The 20,316-nt window shown below is 43.0% G+C and overlaps 1 protein-coding gene across 1 annotated transcript; it reads right to left on the minus strand.

The window, feature by feature from the left end:
* Positions 1-334: 334 nt before the first annotated feature.
* On the minus strand, positions 335-19,740 carry Rint1 (RAD50 interactor 1). The gene is made up of 11 exons (XM_055612795.1): positions 19,570-19,740; positions 19,330-19,479; positions 17,900-18,056; positions 15,309-15,419; positions 15,005-15,230; positions 14,181-14,318; positions 11,800-11,999; positions 6,793-7,007; positions 5,870-6,050; positions 5,662-5,780; positions 335-3,990 (listed from the first exon to the last, which is right to left on the minus strand). Exons 1-11 carry the CDS (start codon positions 19,719-19,721, stop codon positions 3,798-3,800), a joined length of 1,842 nt encoding a protein of 613 aa, XP_055468770.1. The 5' UTR covers positions 19,722-19,740; the 3' UTR covers positions 335-3,797.
* Between the last annotated feature and the right edge of the window lie 576 nt (positions 19,741-20,316).

Here is a 20,316-nt window from a genome sequence, read left to right on the forward strand (position 1 = left end):
CTCCAGTGGGAGTACAGATGGAGGACATCCACATGGCCTCTGGGGCAACACAGACCAGATACCAATATGGTCCCCAGCAGCAGCATGGTTCATGGACATCAATATGGCTTCAGGCTCACAGACCACAGACATCTGCATGGCCTTTGGTGGTAACACAGGCCACACGTGTGTAACACCTCAGGGAATTATCATCTCTACCAACTCAGACCCTAGCTCTGTCTTCCTGTCTGATGCGGCCCATCATTAATTCATATGTTGCCAGGGGTCTCTCTCTACACTGGTGTATCCAGATTCTTGGAGTCTTGTTCAAAGCATTGAAGAAGCACACAGGACAGAAAGTAGCTAATGGTTTTATTCAGAAGCAAACAGAGTACAGGCCAGACAGGCTGCCTGAGGGCACTGGGCTGTGAGGGAGTCCCTCAGGAGCCTGGTTACTTCCTAAGATTTCTTTCCCAGTTTCAGAAGGAGAGTGAGGTGTTTTGCTGGGGGTAAACTGAAGTATAAGTAGCTTTCTAATTTTGTTTGTCTTGCTTTATTTTTAGAGTATGTGTTCATTCATTTATTCAATGCATACATGTATGCCAAGCGTGTGAAGGTCAGAGGGCAACCTGAGTCCATTCTCTGCTGTACAAGTCCTGGGATCAGGCCCAGGCCATCCATTTCACAAACTCTGTCTCAAAGTAAACAAACAAACAAATAAAGTAAGTATGGACAGAGAAAAGGGCATGTAGATGAGACTATAGTGAAATAAGATTGGTCACAAATTGAAGCAGCTGAACTTGGTGATGCGTCCACCAGAGAATATGTCTTATGTGTGCAAGTGCCTAAAGAGCACTTTAAGAGGCCTTCAAATCCCCTGCAACTAGAGTTCTAGGTTATGAGCCACTTGAGGTGGGTGCTGGGAACAGAACTTGGATTCTTGCAAGAACAAGTGCTATTAAATGCTGAGTCAGCTGCCCCAGTATCCTTTAATTTTTTTCTAATTCCCTTCAATAACTTAAAAATTATTTTTTTAAATGTAGGCATGAAAATGTAGGTAGTCAAAGAATAAAACAGTGATAGCGGCACTTGCCATCTGAGCTGCTCCATCATGTCTGGCTTTTTATACCATGTCCGACATGACTGTCACATTATTTCTGTAGACTGGATTTTTAAAATCATTTCAGTAACTGAAGAGCCTTTTGACCTAGAGCGCTGCTTCTGTGTCGGAAGCTGCACTGGCCTAGGACTCTGTTTCCTAACTTAGCTGGGCAGCTTCTTCCTGCACCGTGCTGCCCTGTCTTCCTGGTTTCCATCTCTGTCTGCAAATTAGGTTATCTGGGGAGTTTAAGAAAACAAAAACGCGGTGGTCCAGCCTGCACCGTGGCATCAGTCACCTGCGGCAGAGCAGTGCTCTGCTCAGTTCCTCAAGTGCCCTCTGCTGTGCTGGGAGTTCCAGGTGGCAAGGCCTGCACCCTGAGGGCTGGCTCAGCACCCTGAACAGGCATTTACGTGACTGTGTCTAATTGTGACACAGGTTAATTTCACATAAGATGAATCTCAACTATTTATTTGCAGAAAAACCAAGAGTATTTAATCTCTTTTGGAATAGCTGAGAATCGCAAAGTTAACGGATGCCTTCCTTTCTCTATGGACAGCCCTGTGCTGGTGTTTGAGGGCATGGTCTCTTCCAGCACAGGCTGCATTTCATTTGTGCAGTAAAAAGATAGTCAGTGTGACCTACAACCCGAGTAAACCGCGCCACAACTTCCTCTGCCTGAAAACAATTCTACTTCTCAAATTTTCAGTTCTTCTCATGCTCACTTTTGCAGCTCTAAAAAACTTGGGTCTGTGTACTACAGATGAAGTTTTGAACGATGAATGGACATTTAATAATTTTGGATAAATTCAGGGATGAAGTGTACGCTTTTTAAACCTGTATTACCATGGTATGATTTTGAAGTATCAATATCATTGAATGTAGGTGCTACTTCCTTTTCTCGTGTGTGCGTGTGTGTGTGCAGGTGCGTGTGGGGTTGCTGCTGCACTGTGTACCTCTGTTGTGAGCAGCCACACGTGCTGGGTACTACAACTGCGTCCAGGTCCTCTGGAACAGCAGCTTCTTGACGGCCGAGCCATCTCTCCAGCCCCTACCCGGCAATTTTAGATTGAGTCGTTACAGCACTGACAGCACTAAATAAATGCCATGTCAGGGGGGAAAAGAGACCTTTATAGTTGTATAACTCTTCCAGCTAATTAAGCTCAATTTGTGTAAAAGCCTTCCTCTCGGAGGTCTGTTCATCAAGGGATCACTGCTTGGGCTGGGGATGTTGGAGGAGCCCTTGCCTCCCAGGAGCAAGGCTCCAAGTTTGAGCTCCAGTACCACGCACGCAAAACCCTCACTTCACACAGCCCAAGACCAAGGACTGTTAAAAGGAAGAGAGAGAGAGAGAGAGAGAGAGAGAGAGAGAGAGAGAATTTTTTGACTCAGGTCAGGGAGATGTCTCAGCCGGCAAGGACCTGAGTTTAAACTCCCAGCTCCCATGTAACAGCGGGGCACAATCACACATCTGTAAGGTCAGCACTGGGAAGGTCAGGTGGTTCCCCAGCGCTCACTGGCCAGACAGTCTAGCTGACAATGAGACCAAGATGCAAAGCAGCAGAGGAAGGCACCGAACATCAACTCCTGGCTCCTCTTGCATGTACTCAGTACACACCTAGACACACATACACAAAGGATTTTTATCTTCATCAACTATGTAAAAATTACCGCAGGCAAATACGTGAAGGGGTACCTGCCCTCTAAAATGTTTCAACCAGAAAAAGATGCCCATTGTCACAAAAAATGGAATCAGGAAGGGCTGGGGAGTTGCTCAGTGGTAAAGTACTTGTCATTGACATGCAAGCACAGAGTTCTCTCCCTAGAACCATGTGAAAAGTCTGACGTGATGGTACACTTGTCAGACCTGTCTATGGGACACAGGGACAGAAAGAGCCCTGGGCTTGCCCAAAGCCCCAGTTAGAGATTCTGTCTCTAAAACAAGGTGGACATCTTAAGAAACAATACCCAAGATTCACCTCTACCCTCCACAGGCACACACACACTCATATAGCACAAATATGCACACATGTCTGCACATGAGTACATACAAATACAACTAGGATACACTTTAGATGGGAAGACAGGAGGGACAGACATGAGAATAGAATAGTAAGAACAACCACGGCTTAACCACCATCTCATAAAACTGTTGTGGGGTGGTTTGGGGTTTTTTGTTTTGTTTTGTTTCATTTTGTTCTGGTGGGACAGACAGGATCTCACTATATTGTGCAGGAGAGTCTTGAACCCGAAGTGATCCTCCTGTCTCAGCCTTCAGAGTGCTGGGATTATAGGTGTCCTCCACCACTCCCAGCTCAGCGTATTTTTAATATAAACATATGAATTCCCAAACTGGATACAGGAGCCTCAATTACCAAACCTATATCCATAAGTGAGTATTTCTATAATGTATTGGCTGCATTCAGCTTTCTCCAACAGGTCCCCTTGATCAGCACAATGGAGGTCAAATATGGCTGACCTTTGCTCTGGCACTGTCTCAGATGTTTGCATTCCTGTTTGTATTGCAATTCTCTGCTTCTCACAGCTGAGTTTTCTGCTCTTTGTTTTCTTAGAAACAGGAAGACAGAGGAAATATGGTTACGATAAGAAATGCTTCTACCAAGCTTTCAGTTGTCCAGTTTCATTAATTCAGAACTTTATCAGACAACTTCAATCCAACTGTCGTCTTTGTTAAACCACCTTTTTTCTCAAAGATACATTATTTTCCAGTGTTAGGCCAGTTTGTCCTCAGGTTAAGCAGAATCTCAACATCTTGCTGAGCCAGTTTGTAAATTCCAACCTCATTTAAGGCTGCTGTGGCAGGAAGGTGCTCGGAAGCCGACTGCAGAACATCTTTCAGGAGTAATGCAGAACCGATATTCAGATTCAGAACGATGCAGGCTTCTTTTACACTGTGTAGGAAAACAAGAAAGAGAAGAGACGCTCTTTGCACCATCCCTAGAATGACAATGACCTTTGGGGTCTACACAGCTATTCTGACTATCTATAGATATACTATTTGGCTCTTTAAATATGCTGGGACTACACAAGGCGTAGGTAGGATCATCAAGATTTGTTTTAATACATCATTAGAGTTTGTCTCAGTACACTGATGCTAACAGAGTATTAAATGTAGCTGTGATTTTAGGTAGAATTAAGACATAGGAAAGATAAAAGGAATAAAAATGAATGCAGCAGAAAAGGCAAAATGCAAGACAAACCAAAAACGTAAATAAGTTGGGGATGGTGGCACACTTTTAATCCCAGCACCCAAGAAGCCAAAGCAGGAGAATCTCTGAGTTCCATGCCAGCCTGGTCTACACTGTGAGCTGCAGGCCAGCCAAGGCTACACAGCAAGGCTGTCTCAGAAAATCAAAACCAAACAGAAGGAGGAAGGCAGTTTTGATGGTTCCGTGTGTAAAGTTGCCTGCTGGCAAGTTTGATAATCTGAGTTCAGTCCTTGAGATCCACACGGTAGGAGAACAGAACCATTTCCCACAAGCTGTCGTCTGGCCTCCGCACACATCAACACAAAGTTAAAATTTTAAATACTAATAAAAACAAATAGGGGCTAGAGATTTAATGTATTAGGTAGGGTGCTTGCCTAGCGTGAATAAAGCATGAGAGGCGCTTGGGGGTACCGGGTTGCATGACTGTAATCACAGCACTCAGAAGACAGAGGCAGGAGGATCAAAAGCTCAGTGTCATCCTTTGCTTCTGCGTCTGGGTTCAAGGCCAGCCTGGGATACATAAAATCCATTTCAAAAAAAGAAAAGCAAACTGGAAACAACCATAGCTTCCTGGAAGCAAGCTTTAATGATTTAAAGGAATTTTTCGGAATTGCAAAAACCCTATACATACTGTAAATTTTAAGTCAGCCAATTTTTACTAGATTGCCAGTAACTGTTCTAATGTTTATAACTATTCTTAGAACTAAAGTTAATATTAAATTTAGAATCAGAACACTGATTATCCTTTAGTCTGGGGTACTGTTAGGCACTAAACCTAGCTGTGATTTCTTATTTTCTGCAGGTGGCAGAATTACACTTGCATTCATTTTCCATTCACTCGCCCAGTGGTAAGCAAACAGCGTTGAACCAGGTGCTAAGAAGCAAGTCCAATGTGTCCTGTACAGCTGGTTCTGGTCAGCTCTCTGAGGACGTGGATTGCACACATTATTTTGGTTTCCCTATTGTGTTTTGAAAATAGAATAGGTACACATGAATGTTTTAAAGTTTTAATTATTTAATATTTTTTTTAGATTTTTATGTTATTTTATGTATATGTTTTGCATACATGTATGTTCGTGCACCATGTCTGTGCCTGATGCCTGTGGAGGCCAAAAGAGTGTGTCAGATACTCTAGAACTATAGTTACGGATGTTTGCGAGCCACTGTGTGGGCGCTGAGAACCGAACCCCAGTCCCTCTGCAAGAGCATCAAGTGCTCCTAACTGCTGAGCCATCTCTTCATTTTAATTGATATTATTACAACAATACCAATGACACTCTGAAATTGTTAAAAAGAAGTCAGCTCCTCTAGCGTTTAGACACACCAATATTCATGGTCAGACATTGGGCTTACTGTTTAAAATAGTTTTCCGGTCTCTTGCAATAGTGAGAAAACAGAGGGAAAAGATTCCTCGTCATATCAAACTGCAGCTGGGCTGCTCCTCCTTCGTTGAAGTGATTGGCAAGGATTATCTGAAACCAAGAGCAGTCCATGTAAACACATCCATGTAATCCACGTAATGGTGCCGTCCTCAGCACAGCCCCGGTCGCCATGGACTTACCTCCTGATAGATGTAGGTATCCAACTTTTCTACAAGCATTTGCCAGAAAATTTTGAATAAGGAAAAACAAAGCTGCTGCTCCAGCTGAAGCAGACGGTCCCGTAAGGTCAGCAAGAGCGGGCAGGCTGAGCTGGACAGGGACATCACGGCCTGTTCAGACTGAGATGGCAGAGACAACCATCTGGAAAACAAATAACCTTCACAAGGATGAGCCTTACCACTTTGTACCTTTAAGATCTCATTTTAAATTTGTGGAAATGTATAGTCCTGGGGAAATTCTGGAGTTTTAAAAAAAAAAAAGTAATGTCTAATATTAAAAGCTCTACCAGAAAGAAATGTATCTATATTTATATACATTAAATTATTTAACGTTTCCTTTAAAATACCCCAAATTCAGTTATTAAAGTTAAAACTATATAAATTATATAAACTTAAAAACTAACAATTATATAAAGTTAAAAACTAAAGTTTATCTTTAGAATTTTAAAATTTAAAGACACCACTTAATATTATGCTCTGGTTTTAGCAAACAGACTAATAGTATTTCCAAATTGGTGGAAATTTGGCAGTACTGTGAGGTGGAGGTGCCATGTTAGGCCACAGACAGAGCAGGCCAGCTGTGAAATGCCGCACGGGGCTTCGACTACAGGGCACTTTACTTTGTGAAATGAGTGACATGTGGGCTCCTGAACCCCAGATCGCATGCCACTTCTCTTAGATACACACCATCGCTCATTTATTCTCAGTAAATTCTTTACGAGAATAGAGTTTAGGAAGATTTCCAGCAAAACCGAAGTTTGGGACTACCACACACAAAAGCCCCAAATTCAATCTCCAGATTTTACGAAAACTAAAATCTGGAATATAAATGCCACCTTCGGCTCTGACTAAGTTGGGTAAAGGGTGGCTGACACAGGACATACCTTTCCTTCTTATACAATTTTGCAGCATCTTTCACTTCTCTAAAAACATGGTCTACTTGGCGTGTCAGCATATCAAGCTTTAAGCGCTCTAGGAGGTTAATCATGTCATCGAAGACGGAGCTCTCCATGGAGGCTAGCTGTCCCAGCTGCAGCTTACTGAGGACATTATTCTCTGCAAAGACCTCCAGTGCTGCCTGTTGAAGCTGCAGAAAGAACTGAAAGCAAGCATCGGTTAGCACACCTATTAGCACAATGCTGGACATCCTGACATAGAACTTCTGCACCATACAAATCCCCTATTTAAGGTGCGCAGCCTCAAGGCCAGTGCGATGGCTTGGTCAGTGCCAAGCCTGATGACGTGAGTTCATGCCCAAGGACCCACACAGCATAAGGAAACAACTCTAGGCTCCCCACGTGTGTGCCACATATCTGCATTCCCACTCCCAGGAGGCTGACACCAGAAGATTCCCATGAGTTCAAAGCCAGTGTGGACAACATGAAACGCTGACTCTAAGTTAAACAAGCCTTTATCCTCTCCCCCAAATAAAGCATATAGCCCAGGACCAGTAAGATGACTTAGTGGAAAGAGGCACTTGTCACCAAGCCTGATGACCTGAAGTTTGATCCCTGGGCCCCACATGGTGGGATGACAGAACCAACTTCTGCGAGTTGTCCTCTTGATTTCAACCTGTGTGCTGTGTCACACACACATGCATGCACAAAATATTTTTTAACAATTCAGTAGTTTCAGCAATTCATAGCTGTGCGTCCATCGCCACAATTCTAGAACACTTATTATTTCCTGCCAACAAAATGCCTCATTCACTGCCTGTTTCTCTATTTTCTCCCAGCTCCCTCCAACTCTAATCTGTTCCTGTCTATGGACTTGACAGCCCTGCACATCACAAGTAAACAGAACCATATGAAGTATTCCTCGTGACTGACTTCTTTCACCTTAGTTCCATAGCATGTACTAAGTCTGTGCTTCATGTTTTTATTGCCCCCAAATACATCATATGAATATACTACATTTTATCCATTCATTAGCTGATGGATGTTTGGGTTGTTTCCATTTTGTATCTATTATGCACAGTGTTGCCGAGAACAACACTGTGTAGGTTTTCTGTAAAAAGTATTTTCTTCTGTCTTTGCCTGTCCTGAGGATGGAACTGCTGAACTTATAATTCTACCCGGCTGTCTAAAGAACTGTCCGCCAGCCTGTCTTCCTCAGCAGCTGCAGTAGCTACATCAGGAGGTTTAAGCCTGCCTGCACACTGCTAATGGTTTTATGTAGTTTGTTGCGTTTTGAAAATGGACCTTGCTATATAGTTCAGGCTGGCCTCACATTAGCAGTCCAGTTAGCTCCTCACTCAGGCCATCCCAAGTGCTCACCTAACAATGTTTTCTGTGGTACAGCTGGCCCAGAACTCTGCACCCCTTTGCCTGTCACCCATTGCTCAGATGACAGGGTGTACCTCCCCTGCCAGGTTCTTTTCCTCACTGAAGCAGTTCTTATCTGTACCACTGTATTTTCCTGCTGGTGAGCATGCTTCTTTGAGCACTCAGTTCTTCTAGACACAGACTGAAGGTTGTCGTTAATGGAGAATCCTGACAGTCAGAGATCTAAAATGTCATTTTTGCAGTAATAAGCCCAGAGCCACCCATGACCACATGTCCAGGAACTGCCTGAGAATGAAACTAGAAATGACCTGTGGAGCAGGCATGCCCAATTCTCAAATCTGGACAAATCCTGCACTTACCCCCTTCCCTACTTTCACACTTAGGACAGTTGAAATTGAATTTAGAATTGGGTGTCTGTCAACTACAACTGAAAAAAAAAATTCTGAATGGTTGGATATTTCAGGCATGGTATGACCCAATAAGAAATGGTTATCAACAGGCAATCAAAAACAAATGGAGAGTAAAGCTGTCGTCGTTTTCTTTCTCTGTTTTTGGAATTACACAATACAAAAACTGACGGTTATTACTTGAAGCATTTATAGTCCAAAGCATTGTGAAGATGACTGAAGGAGTTTTGATGTGAAGATAAAATCAACACCATAGAAGCAGAATCCATCATATTCATAATCAACTTTTAACTTCTGTTCTTTCTCTTGGTCTCAGCAACAGATTTTCTCTTCGACAGGGAGATGATGGCTAACTCATCTTCACTAACAGACAGTGGAACCAAACAGTTGTGATGTTCTACGAAGAACTTCATTAACACTAGAACTCCATCCCTGAATGCGCCTCCCATTGAATCACCTGGCATAAGACTGACAGTTTGTTTCATGCTATGAAGTCTTAGCAGCAAGTGGATCTGTGCCAGAGCTGCACGAGGCACAAAAGTACACACCGCACAAGCACACGCAGAGTGACCCCGACTGCCACTGCGCATGCTGGAAGAGACCTACCAACTGAGCGGCATTCTCAGCCCTACTTAGGGACTTCTACTTTGGTCTCTTCTGTGCTGGAGACTGAATCCAGGGCTTCGCTGCACTCAGCAAGGAATGTGCCACTGAGCTAAATCCCCAACCTCAACTTCATAATTTTTAATTTGCCCTTCACATATATATGTGTGTATTTGTATATATGTATATCTAGCTAGCTAGCTATCTTCTGTGTGTGTGTGTGTGTGTGTGTGTGTGTGTGTGTGTGTGTGAGAAACAGGGTTTCTCTGTGCTGCTCTAACTTTGTAGCCCAGGCTGCCTTTGAACTCACAGAGATCCACTGGCCTCGCCTCCCTGAGTGCTGGGATTATAGGCGTGGACCACCATACCCAGCTACATACTATATTTTTAAAGTGGCATATTAGTTTATTTTGTTTTTGCGATAATTATATAACAGTTTATATTCATAATGTGTCTTCCTGCATTCATTATCCTATTGTTCAGCATAGTTTTTACAGTTTAATGTATATTTTACAATCATATGGCTATCCAAGGTCCTTATGAATGATTTCTGTCAAGAATGATTACTGTCAAGAAATGTACTTTATTGGCTGAGCAGTGATAGCACATGCCTTTTATCCCAGCACTGGTGGGGGTGGGCAGAGGCAGGCAGACCTCTGTGAGTTAAAAGCTAGCTGATTCTACAGAGTGAGTTCCAGGACAGCCAGGGCTAGAACAGAGAAACCCTGTTCCAAAAGACCAAAAAAAAAAGTAGTGTACTTTATGAAGCACATGGGTATAAAACCAAATCCACACCTGTATCTTCACAGATGTTCCTAGGACAATGAATGCTAGCTGGAGGGATCTGCCCAAGAAATCAGCCCAGAGGGCCTGCAGAGGTCACTTTTATACTGGCTCTAAAATATCTAAAGAAAACGAACCAAGTTCGAGACTATGAAGACTTTTTTTTTTTGGGGGGGGGCAGGGTTTCATGTACTCCAAGTTGACCTTGAACTTCTTGTGTAGCTGAGGATGGCCTTGAACTTCTGATCTTCTTGCTTATACTTCGTATGTGCTGAGATCACAGGCTTCTCCACATGCCCAGTGTATACTGTACGGAACCAAACCCAGGGCTATGTGCATGTGGGCAAAGAGTCTACCAACTGAGCCACATCCCTACTCCCTAAAGGCAGTTTTGAGTGGAAGTGCATACTAGAAAATCTGGTTACCTTTACTTAGCTAGTAGCCTATATATATATATTTTTTTTTTTAAAGTTTTTTTTTATTTTATTTTATTTTTCTTATTAGTTACATTTTGTTAACTTTGTATCCCAGCTGTTTCCCTCTCCCTCATTCCCTCCCCAACCCCACACTCCCTCCCTGGTCTCCTCCCTGCCCCTTTCCACGTCCACTGATAGGGGAGGACCTCCTCCCCTTTCATTTGACCCTGTTTTATCAGGTATCTTCAGGGCTGGCTGCAAAGCCTTCCTCTGTGGCCTAACAGGACTGCTCCTCCCCTGGGGGGGAAGTCAAAGAGCCTGCCCTTGAGATCCTGTTAGAAATAGTCCTTGTTCTCCTAACTTTGGAAAACTACTTGGTTACTGAGCTACCACGGGCCACATCCGAGCAGAAGTTCTAGGTTATATCCATAGATGGTCCTTGGTTGAGTGTCAGTCTCAGAAAAGACCCTGTGCCCAGATATATTTGGTCCTTGTAGAGCTCCTATCCTTTCTATATCATACTAACTCCCCTTCTTTCATATGACTCCCTGCACTCTGCCGAGGGTTTGGTTATGAGTCTTAGTGTCTGCTTTGAAACACTGCTAGGTAGAGTCTTTCAGATGCCTTCTGCGGTAGACTCCTGTCATACGTTCAATGCACATCCCATTTGTCTTTCTAAATGAGGATTAATCATCTTTGCCCGTGTCCACTTTCGTGATTATCTTCTTTAGGTGTGTAGATTTCATTATGTTTATCATATCTTGTAGGTCTATATAAGCGAGTATATACCATGTTTGTCTTTCTCCTTCTGGGATACTTCACTCAGAATGATCTTTTCTAGATCCCACCATTTGCCTGCAAATTTCATGATTTCCTCCTTTTTGATTGCTGAGTAGTATTCCATTGTGTAAAAATACCACAATTTCTGTATCCATTCCTCCGTTGATGAACATCTGGGTTGTTTCCAGGTTCTGGCTATTACAAATAAAGCTGCCACATGTTTATATTTTCTTTAGATTAGTAAAAAGATTATAATTAAATCTATGAACACATAGTGTTTCAAAAGCCCATGTAAGGCCTACTCTCTGCCGCTCTCTATCTCTGCCTATGGATCAAGATGTAGCTCTCAGCTACTGTTTCGGTACCTGCTTCATTATGACATGATTCCCACCATGATAATGGGGTAAGTCTCTGAAACTGTAGAAAGTCATTCAACAATTCGTGTTATTTAATTGTTTCAGATTTGACTGAGAAAAATCTTCACTCACATTTCCTACACTTGGCATCATTATGCTTTTTGTCTAGCATGTAATCTTTTGGTGTGCCACGGACTTTCAAAGGTTAAAGAAGATCAAGGTGTTGATAACAGTACTTAATAGAAAAGCACATTGACTCACAACATTGTCAGCCCAATCTGCCAGTACTGTCGAGATGTAGTTCACGGCGTTAAGGATTGCACAGTATCGAAAGCCGAGGGAGTCCCTAGTCTCTTCTTTCATCACCTGAGTTAACCGTATCCTAAAATCATCTACAAGGTCCTTCTGTAACTCCAGGAACTGCAGCTTTCGGGAGGCTGTGGGGAGATTTTTATACCTGTCTGTAGAGAAAGTAAGCAAAACACATGAAGGGTTAGGCACTGTCCACAGCTGGTTTTCCCTAGAGCCCTACTTTACTGCCTTTATGAAAACATTCAACCGGCCATTTCTAACTGTTTAGGGATCATACGGGTATAACGTGTGTCAGGGCTCATCCCGCAGCACACTGAAGACCTAGACCTGCACATTTTGCTATATATAAATCTGCCTCTTTTTTAAAAAGCCTCATTTTTAAAGAAGTGTTTTAAAATAAGTGTTCCTTAAGTCAGAAGCTATTTGATGAGGAAGGCTTGAGATAGATCTCATATAGCCCAGGCTGGCCTCAAATTTCCTCTGTGGCTTTGCACTCCTTATCCTTGAGCCTCTACCTCTGATATATGGGATTAAAGGTGTGTATCACCATGTCTGGCTATCTTTTTTTTTAAATTGTTTCATATTTTTCTTATAGTCAAATACGTACTTATTGACTAGGTTGGAATGAACCTTCTTTAGGTTATCCTAAAGGTCAAGAGGTGAATTGTCAGAAGAGGACGACAGCAGTGAGGCTCTGCTGTCACCTGGAGTCTACAGCAGGGAATTCAGATGCTGCACACCGACAGAGCCTACGGACACTGGCCACCCTCTGGCCAGAACAACACCGAATGCGCAGAATCCTTGTACTACTTCAATTCTAAAACTACCTTATCATTCTACGCTCTCTTCAGCTCTTGATAAACCAGTGCCGAGAAAATAATATTTAAACTTTAAGTTTGCACTGGACATGACAGTGTGTTCCTAGTCCCTGCCAGCTGGAAAGCCAAGGCAGAAAGATCCTTTGAGAACAGGATCTCAATCCAGCGTGGGAAATATAGTAGGACTCTGTCTCTTAAAAAATAATGAATGGTGGCTGGAGAGATGGCTCAGCAGTTAAGAGCACTGGCTGCTCTTGGAGGGGACCCTGGTTCAGTTCCTAGCACCCAAATGATAGCTTACAACTCCATTCTAGGGATCCAGTGCTCTCTTCTGAACCACACAGGCACTAGGCACATATGTGGTATACATGTATGTGCAGGCAAAACACTCATACACACAAGCCTAAAATAAAGTTAAATTAACTAAACGGTACCGAAGAGAAGGCTCAGCTGTTAAGAGCACCGCAGTTTGTGTAGAGGACACAGGTTGGGTCCCAGCACCTACATGGCTGCTCACAACCATCTGTAACTCCAGCTTCAGGGGGTCCAACACCTTCCACACGCACTAGGAATGCACATGGTATACATTCACCCAGATACACACTCACACACAAAATAAAAATAAGTCTTTGAAATAGCAATAAAATGAAAACTGAAGACATGTAAAAGAATGACAATAAGTTAAAAATTAACAACTTAAGACATATGTATACCAATGTTCATATCCTAAGTTGTTGCTGTTATTATTATTTTGAGACAGGATCTCACTATACATCTGGGTGGTCTGATTATTAGTTATTATTATTACTATTATTAATTGTTATTTTAGTATTTTGAAACAAGATCTCCCTATACATCAGGGTGTCCTGAAACTCACAGACCAGGATGATCACAAAGCCACAAATCCTCTCACCTCTGCTTCCAGAGTGCTGGGATGAAAGGAGAGCACTACCACACCTGGGTAAATCCTAAGTTATTATAAAGTCAAAAGTGAGACTCCTCTCACAGATTTTAATTAGGGTGGAAACAATGTGATGTCACTATGCAGCTATTTATTAACGACTAAAAGCAAAACAAAACCAAAACCGTACATATGAACCATACTCCTTTTAAATATTTACTGTTTTTATGTTATGTACATGCATACCTGCTGCCTGAGGAGGCCACAGAGGTCACTGGATTCCCTAGAGCTGGAGTTACAATGGGTTATGAACTAGGCACTGAATCAGGTCTTCTGTAGGAGCAGCAAGACCTGCTGAGCTAGCTCTCCAGCCCCAAACTTAGTACAATTAATTTTGTTGTTTGTTCATTTGGTTTGTTTTGGATTTTTTTGAGAGAGGGTTCTCATAAATCCCAGGATGACCACAAACTTGCTGTGCAGCTGAGAGTGGCCTTAAGCTTTTGATCCTCCTGCTTCGACCTGGCAAGCTGGGATTACAAGTGTGTGCCCCCATACCCAGCTTTAACACGTAATCTTAAACTAACATCATATATTAAAAGGCCAGCACTTACCAGTTATAACCAAAAGTAGGGTCATAAAAACTTCCGCACAGTCTGGAACCTTCATTTCATCTACATCAGTGATGTCTTTATATTGGGATACCCAAGCTGCCTCTGATGAGAGCATTGAGTCCATTTTTTGAAGAGCAACTAACATGAAGAAAGAAGGATCATGTCAAGGACTTACAGTCATTCTTAAATTATCAACTTATACATTTTTAGGGAATGACGTTTTCATACAACACAAATTTGCAATCTCCCACTAATATATTGCATTAGATTTAAAATATTCTACTTCAGAGTTAAATAAGATGCCTTATTCTCCCTCCTCTCAAATTCGCAGATAGTTATGTGGCACATCCAAAGAACCCAACAAAGAAGAAATAGTGCATGGCAAAAATCTATAAAACAGCAATATCCTCTACTGGCCCAATATTCCAACATGCAAACTGTAAATCTAGGAAAAAAACTGAGATTCTGTGGAAAGAGAAGACTATCTTTGAAGGTAATTCAGTAGACCTTGCCCAGGAAAGATTTAGGCACCTATAGTTTTTACTCAGAGCTGTAAGAGAAAAATCCCCAAAACTTTGCACACCAAAAACAGACATTGCCAGGCCATGGTGGTGCATGCCTTTAATCCCAGCATTTGGGAGGCAAAGGCAGGTGAATTTCAATGAGTCTGAGGCCAGCCTGGTCTATACAGAGACATCCAAGACAGCCAAGACTACAGAGTGAGACCCTATCTAAAAACAAAACAAAAAGCATGCAAAAAAACAAAAATGAAGAAAAAACCCCCAAGACAGCCCTCCCCACCCAATGGCCATATAAGCACTTACATTTTCTCTCCACAGTCAGCCATCTCTGAAAACAGGTTTCCTCCGACAAAATATGCATACAGCTGGCAAAAGTGCTCGGATAGCCATGAACACTGTGCAACTCCCTTTCAAACAACAGCACCTCATCCACCAGGTGACAGAAGAGACTGTCGTCATAGAGCAGGCAGGGAATATCAGAAGCCAGCTTCTCAAGAATGAGCATCACGAGGCCGCGAGAGAACTCAAACTGAAAGACACCCAGGATAAGGGACTGTGACCTGAACAACTCTAACGTAGCTGAGGTGCCCAGGACTCAGCCTCTTACCCTTGCGTTTACTGCAGAGCCTGCTTTATCCAAAATTGGCTGAATCTTCTCATCCAGAAAGTGAGCATGGTTTCCAATCCACATAAGTACCTGAGCCAAGTACCATTCAGGCTAAGGGGAAGGGAAAATGGCTTCAATTCTTTATTCAATTCTATAGTCATGGAAAATTCTAATTAAATGCATTTAGTTATAAACAGATACAAACATTAATTGAAAATTCCTGTATGTAAGAGAATAACTCTTACCCTGCATTTCAAACTCACAAAAGACATCATAATCAAATGTTTCCCAAAATACTCTCAACAACTCCAATAGTGTGGCTTACGTCAGTAAACGCATACATTTAAAACACCATATTGGGGTTAGAGGTAGCTTCGCAGTATGACATTTGCCTCGTGATAAAAAGCCTTGGTTTCTATCCACAGCATCAAAAGAAAGAGGAAGAGGGGGCACAATGACAACAATAACAAAGAAAAGACAGTCAAACAAACCTAAGAACTAACATCTGCTCAGCACATACACAGCCTTAGATCCCATAGCAAAGCAAAACAACAGCAAGAAAAAGGCCATGCCAGCAAGCTGGCTGGTGGGTGAAGGCGCTTCCAGCAAGCCCGACAGCCTGAGTTAGATTCCTGGAGTGCACATGGTGGAGGGACAGAGCCAGCTCCCACTGCCTGTTCTTCTGACCTACACACACAGGGAGAGCCCTCCAAACCTAGCAAGACGGGCTATTACAAACAACTGATAACTTTGAAATAGCATTCCAAAAGAACTTTCTGAGATGGGAGCTCACGTAGGTCAAGCCTCAGACTCTATGTAAGTGAGGATGGTGAAGTTCTGCTCTTCCTGTCTCTGCCTCCCCAGGATTTCAAAATGCAGCATCACACGTGGTTTATCTGGTGCTGGGGACCAACCTGGGGCTTCATGTGAGCTGGGCAAGTAGTGGCCTCAGATTGAGCTACATACCAAATAATTTTTTTAAAGATTTATTTACTTATTATGTATACAGTGTTCTGCCTGCATGTACACCTGCAGGCCAGAAGAGGACACCCAGATCTCATTATAGATGGTTGTGAGTCACCATGTGGTTGCTGGGAATTGGACTTTGGAAGCATAGCAGCCAGTGCTCTTAAACTCTGAGCCATCTCTCCAGCCCCCACCAAATAATTTTTAAACAGAAAGAACAGTCATCTGGTCTACATTACAAGTACACACGAGCCTTACACTGGGTATAATCGTGGGAAGGAAGCAGGCATAAACCACTTACATTTTCCTTTGTGTATAGATGCATGTTTGAATTTATGTGTCTGTGAGGGTCAACAAGCACCACAGGGTACGGGTGGCAATTAGAAGACAACCTTTGGGAGTCAGTTTTCTCTTGCCACCTTGTCGGTCCTGAGGCTCAAACTGAAGCTGTCAGGCTAGGAGTTTTGTGGCCTCACCCACTATGCCATGTCTCCAGCCCCACATAAAGCATTTTAAATTGTCTCTAGAAAGGATTCTGCAAGCATTTCAAGTTTTCCTAAGCAGCAGCTCGAAAACATATACTAGACTGGGATGTAACTCAGGGACAGAGCACTTGCCTAGAATGTGGGAGACCCTGGGTTCAACCCCAGCACTGAGAAAAGTTACTAACTGGTAAGTAAATGCCTATGGAGTTCCGAATGCTGAGCTACAAATAAGGGCAGCATCTAATCTCAAGGACTGCCTCGGGGACGGGGTGCTAAGCCCACTAGGATCATGCCTTTACAAGGAGCCAACACAACTCAAATTTTTCTTACACTACACTATAGTATCGCCTTTCTAAATGTTCAGTTTATGCTTTATCTCATTTACTTCCGGATTCTGCTCTCCCAACAACACTCTATCCAAAAAAAAAAAAAAAGACCAAAGCACAAACAGGAATCTGCTGCCACTAGGTCCACTCATATGACATGTATAATACCTGGCCACTGCAGTAAACATCAAGAACAAACATCCTAGTAGATTATAATTACAAAAAAACAGCAACAGACCACACTGATGTGGACCCTCAGTCCAAGTGTTGGTACCGATTTCCTCTAAATTACTTAAGCCATCACTCACGACCATGGTGTCCCTTCTGTGGCTGTGAGTCACCCTGGCTCTGGCACGTGTACTCAGCAGCCAGTGCGCTCTTGTGGAATTCACATCTCTTTCTATTTTTATGTCTGCAGGAGCGGTCTGTACAGTGAAGGGTGGGCACAGAACTGGTGGTAAAGCCTGCACGCCCAAATGCAAACGTGATGATGTCCCAAAGACAGCACCAATCCTGACAACCTACATCCTAGTTACATCTGCAAAGGGCAGCTATGAGGCAGGAATTTAGAAGGGAAAACAAATGTGAACAGAGACAGGTTTTTACCTTAAACATGTGTAAGTCTGGGCATCGGTAACATTCACTATTAAGGAAAACTCAGAGCCAAGTAAACACTGTGGCACCCACATGTAATCCCAGCACTCAGGAGGCAGCTGCAGAGGGAGCTCAAGTCTGAGGCCAGCCAGGGGAACAAACAAACAGACAGGAAGAGAAGAGAAGGGAAGACAAGAGCACACGCTCTGCTGCAGCGCACCTTGCTGATGACGTTGGTCTGCCGGCTGCCTCTGAAGTGGTACCTGAACCGCTTCTGAAGGGGGACCAGCATAATCTGGATAGGCAGGATCACAGATGGGGAGGCAGGAAGACAGTATTTTTCTGGGAGCTGTTTTTGCTCAGTTAATAACTCATCTCTGACACAGTCAAGTCAAGGAAAAAGAATCAAAATCATATTTATACACTCAAGTACACTACCACACAATCAATATTTCCAATAAATGTATTAGTACTTAGTAAAAGGTTTAATACAAATAATGTGAAACCTAGCTTTATACTGAATTTAAATTAACTAAAAAGGTTTTTAGAGGCTGGAGCAATGACAAGTTAAGAACACTTGTTGCTCTTGCAGGATCCAGGTTCAACTCCCAGCACCCACATGGTGGCCCTCAATCATCCTAACTGTAGTACCAAGGGGATCAGATGCCCACTTCTGACCTCCTCAGGCACAAGGCATGCATATGGTGCACAAACACACTTATGGACAAGCCGTTCCCTCTCATAAAATGAAAACATAAAATGTTTTAGAATCAGTTGGTACTAAGGAAGTCAACTTAAGCAATCATCTGATCAACACTTTGTCACTAAGGTTTCTTCCCATTGACTATTTGTTGTCTTGTCCTAAAGGTGGTTCGAACAAGAATGGTCCCACAGGCTCATATGTTTGAATGCTCTGTCCATAGGGAGTGGCTCTATCAGGAGGCACGGCCTTGTTGGGGTAGTTACGGTTTTGTTAGAGAAAGCATCACTGCGGGTGGGCTTTGGCAATTTAAATGCTCAAGCCAGGCCCACTATTGCTATCTTTCTGCTAGCTGCCAGTTTGAATGTGGGCTCTCAGCTACATCTCCAGCACCATGTCTACCTACATGCCACCATGCTTCCTACCATGATGATAATGAACTGAACCTCTGAAATTGTAAGCCAGCCTCAACTAAATCCTTTCCTTTATAAGAGTTGCTGTGGTCGTGGTGTCTCTTCGCAGCAACAGAACAGTGATTAAGACAGTTGTTTATCAGGTTCCCAGCAACCACATGGTGGCTCACAACCATCTATAAAGAGATATGATGTTCTTTTCTGGAGTACAGGCAAAATACTATATAAATAATAATAAATCTTAAAAAAAAAAAAAAGACAGTTGTTTATCTTAGAACTTTTTTTAACAGCCCTCCCACTCCAAGGCAATTCCTCTTTTAGAGAAAACATATACTCTCCAATAGGCAGTTACACATCCGACTAACCCAGGACCCTCAGCTTGGCAACTCAGCTTGGAGAACTTTCTCCCCAGTGCTGGACATTGATCCCAGTGCCTCATTCATACTCTATCACTCTATCTCTAGCCCAAAATGCTGTGCTCACTAACTACAAATAGATGTAGGAAGTTTTAGTAAGTTTCCACTCCAACAAAGATACGAGGCTTGTAGTTTCAACAGCTGACAAAACAGTGTCTCCAAGGTCGCATACATCTCAGGGGCACTGGCAGGCCTGCTTATGCCAACAGTTTGAGACTGGGCGTGTGTGATGAAGGGCCAATGAAGCTGTGCTAAAATTTCCTCAAAATCACTGTAACAGAAAAAAGAAACAATGTTTCATATGATGCCATTACATTACCAAAGATCCATCAGAAACCAGTCACCGTGAGATAATCCCTGCCTGGTAAGCTTGTCCTTGAGAATTTTATGCCAGAATTTCACTGTGGCTCTCAGGAAACTAAGAAGATGAGTACAAGATGACTCCTGAAGCTTGATGTCAACTTCTGTCATGGTCACCAGGATAGAGGCTGCCTCAGGCACATTGTTGGTCATCAGGTATTGCTGAATGTTATCACTGCAAGACAAAAAAGAACACCTATTAATGAATTTCCATGGAATGAGGGTGTGTGTGCGTGTATGTGTGTGTATCTGAGGTCAATCACTCTCCACCCTACTTTTGAGACAGGGTCTCTTCACTGAACCAGGAGCTCACAACTCACCTAGAGGCTAGATTCTAGACTGACTGGTCAAGAAGCTCCCGAAATCCTCCTGCCTGCCTCCCCAACCTGGCTTTTTAATGCAGGTGCTGGAGACTGAACCCGGATATTTATGTTTGCATAGCAGGCACTTTCCTGAGTAAACCATCACCCAAAGCCCTCTTTGGAATAACTTGAAGCTCAGAAAAATGTTATCCCTCACTCATGTTTGACATAATTGCATCTCAGATAGACGAAGCATTACCACGAGCTGCCTGCTCAGTTCATCTGACACTCGCATCTGCAGGAACCTTTAACCTCCTAAGAGCAGCAGTCTGTGTTCTGGAGGTGCTCTTCCACCTGCCCCACCCCTGTCCTCCTGAGACGACACATGTGTCACATTTCTGCAGGCAGCACTCATTTCTGGTAGGACTTCTTTCATAGAAGTTGTA

Source organism: Psammomys obesus, unplaced genomic scaffold (assembly GCF_907164565.1).
Source record: "Psammomys obesus unplaced genomic scaffold, mPsaObe1.curated_primary_1811, whole genome shotgun sequence".
Lineage (NCBI taxonomy): Eukaryota > Metazoa > Chordata > Mammalia > Rodentia > Muridae > Psammomys > Psammomys obesus.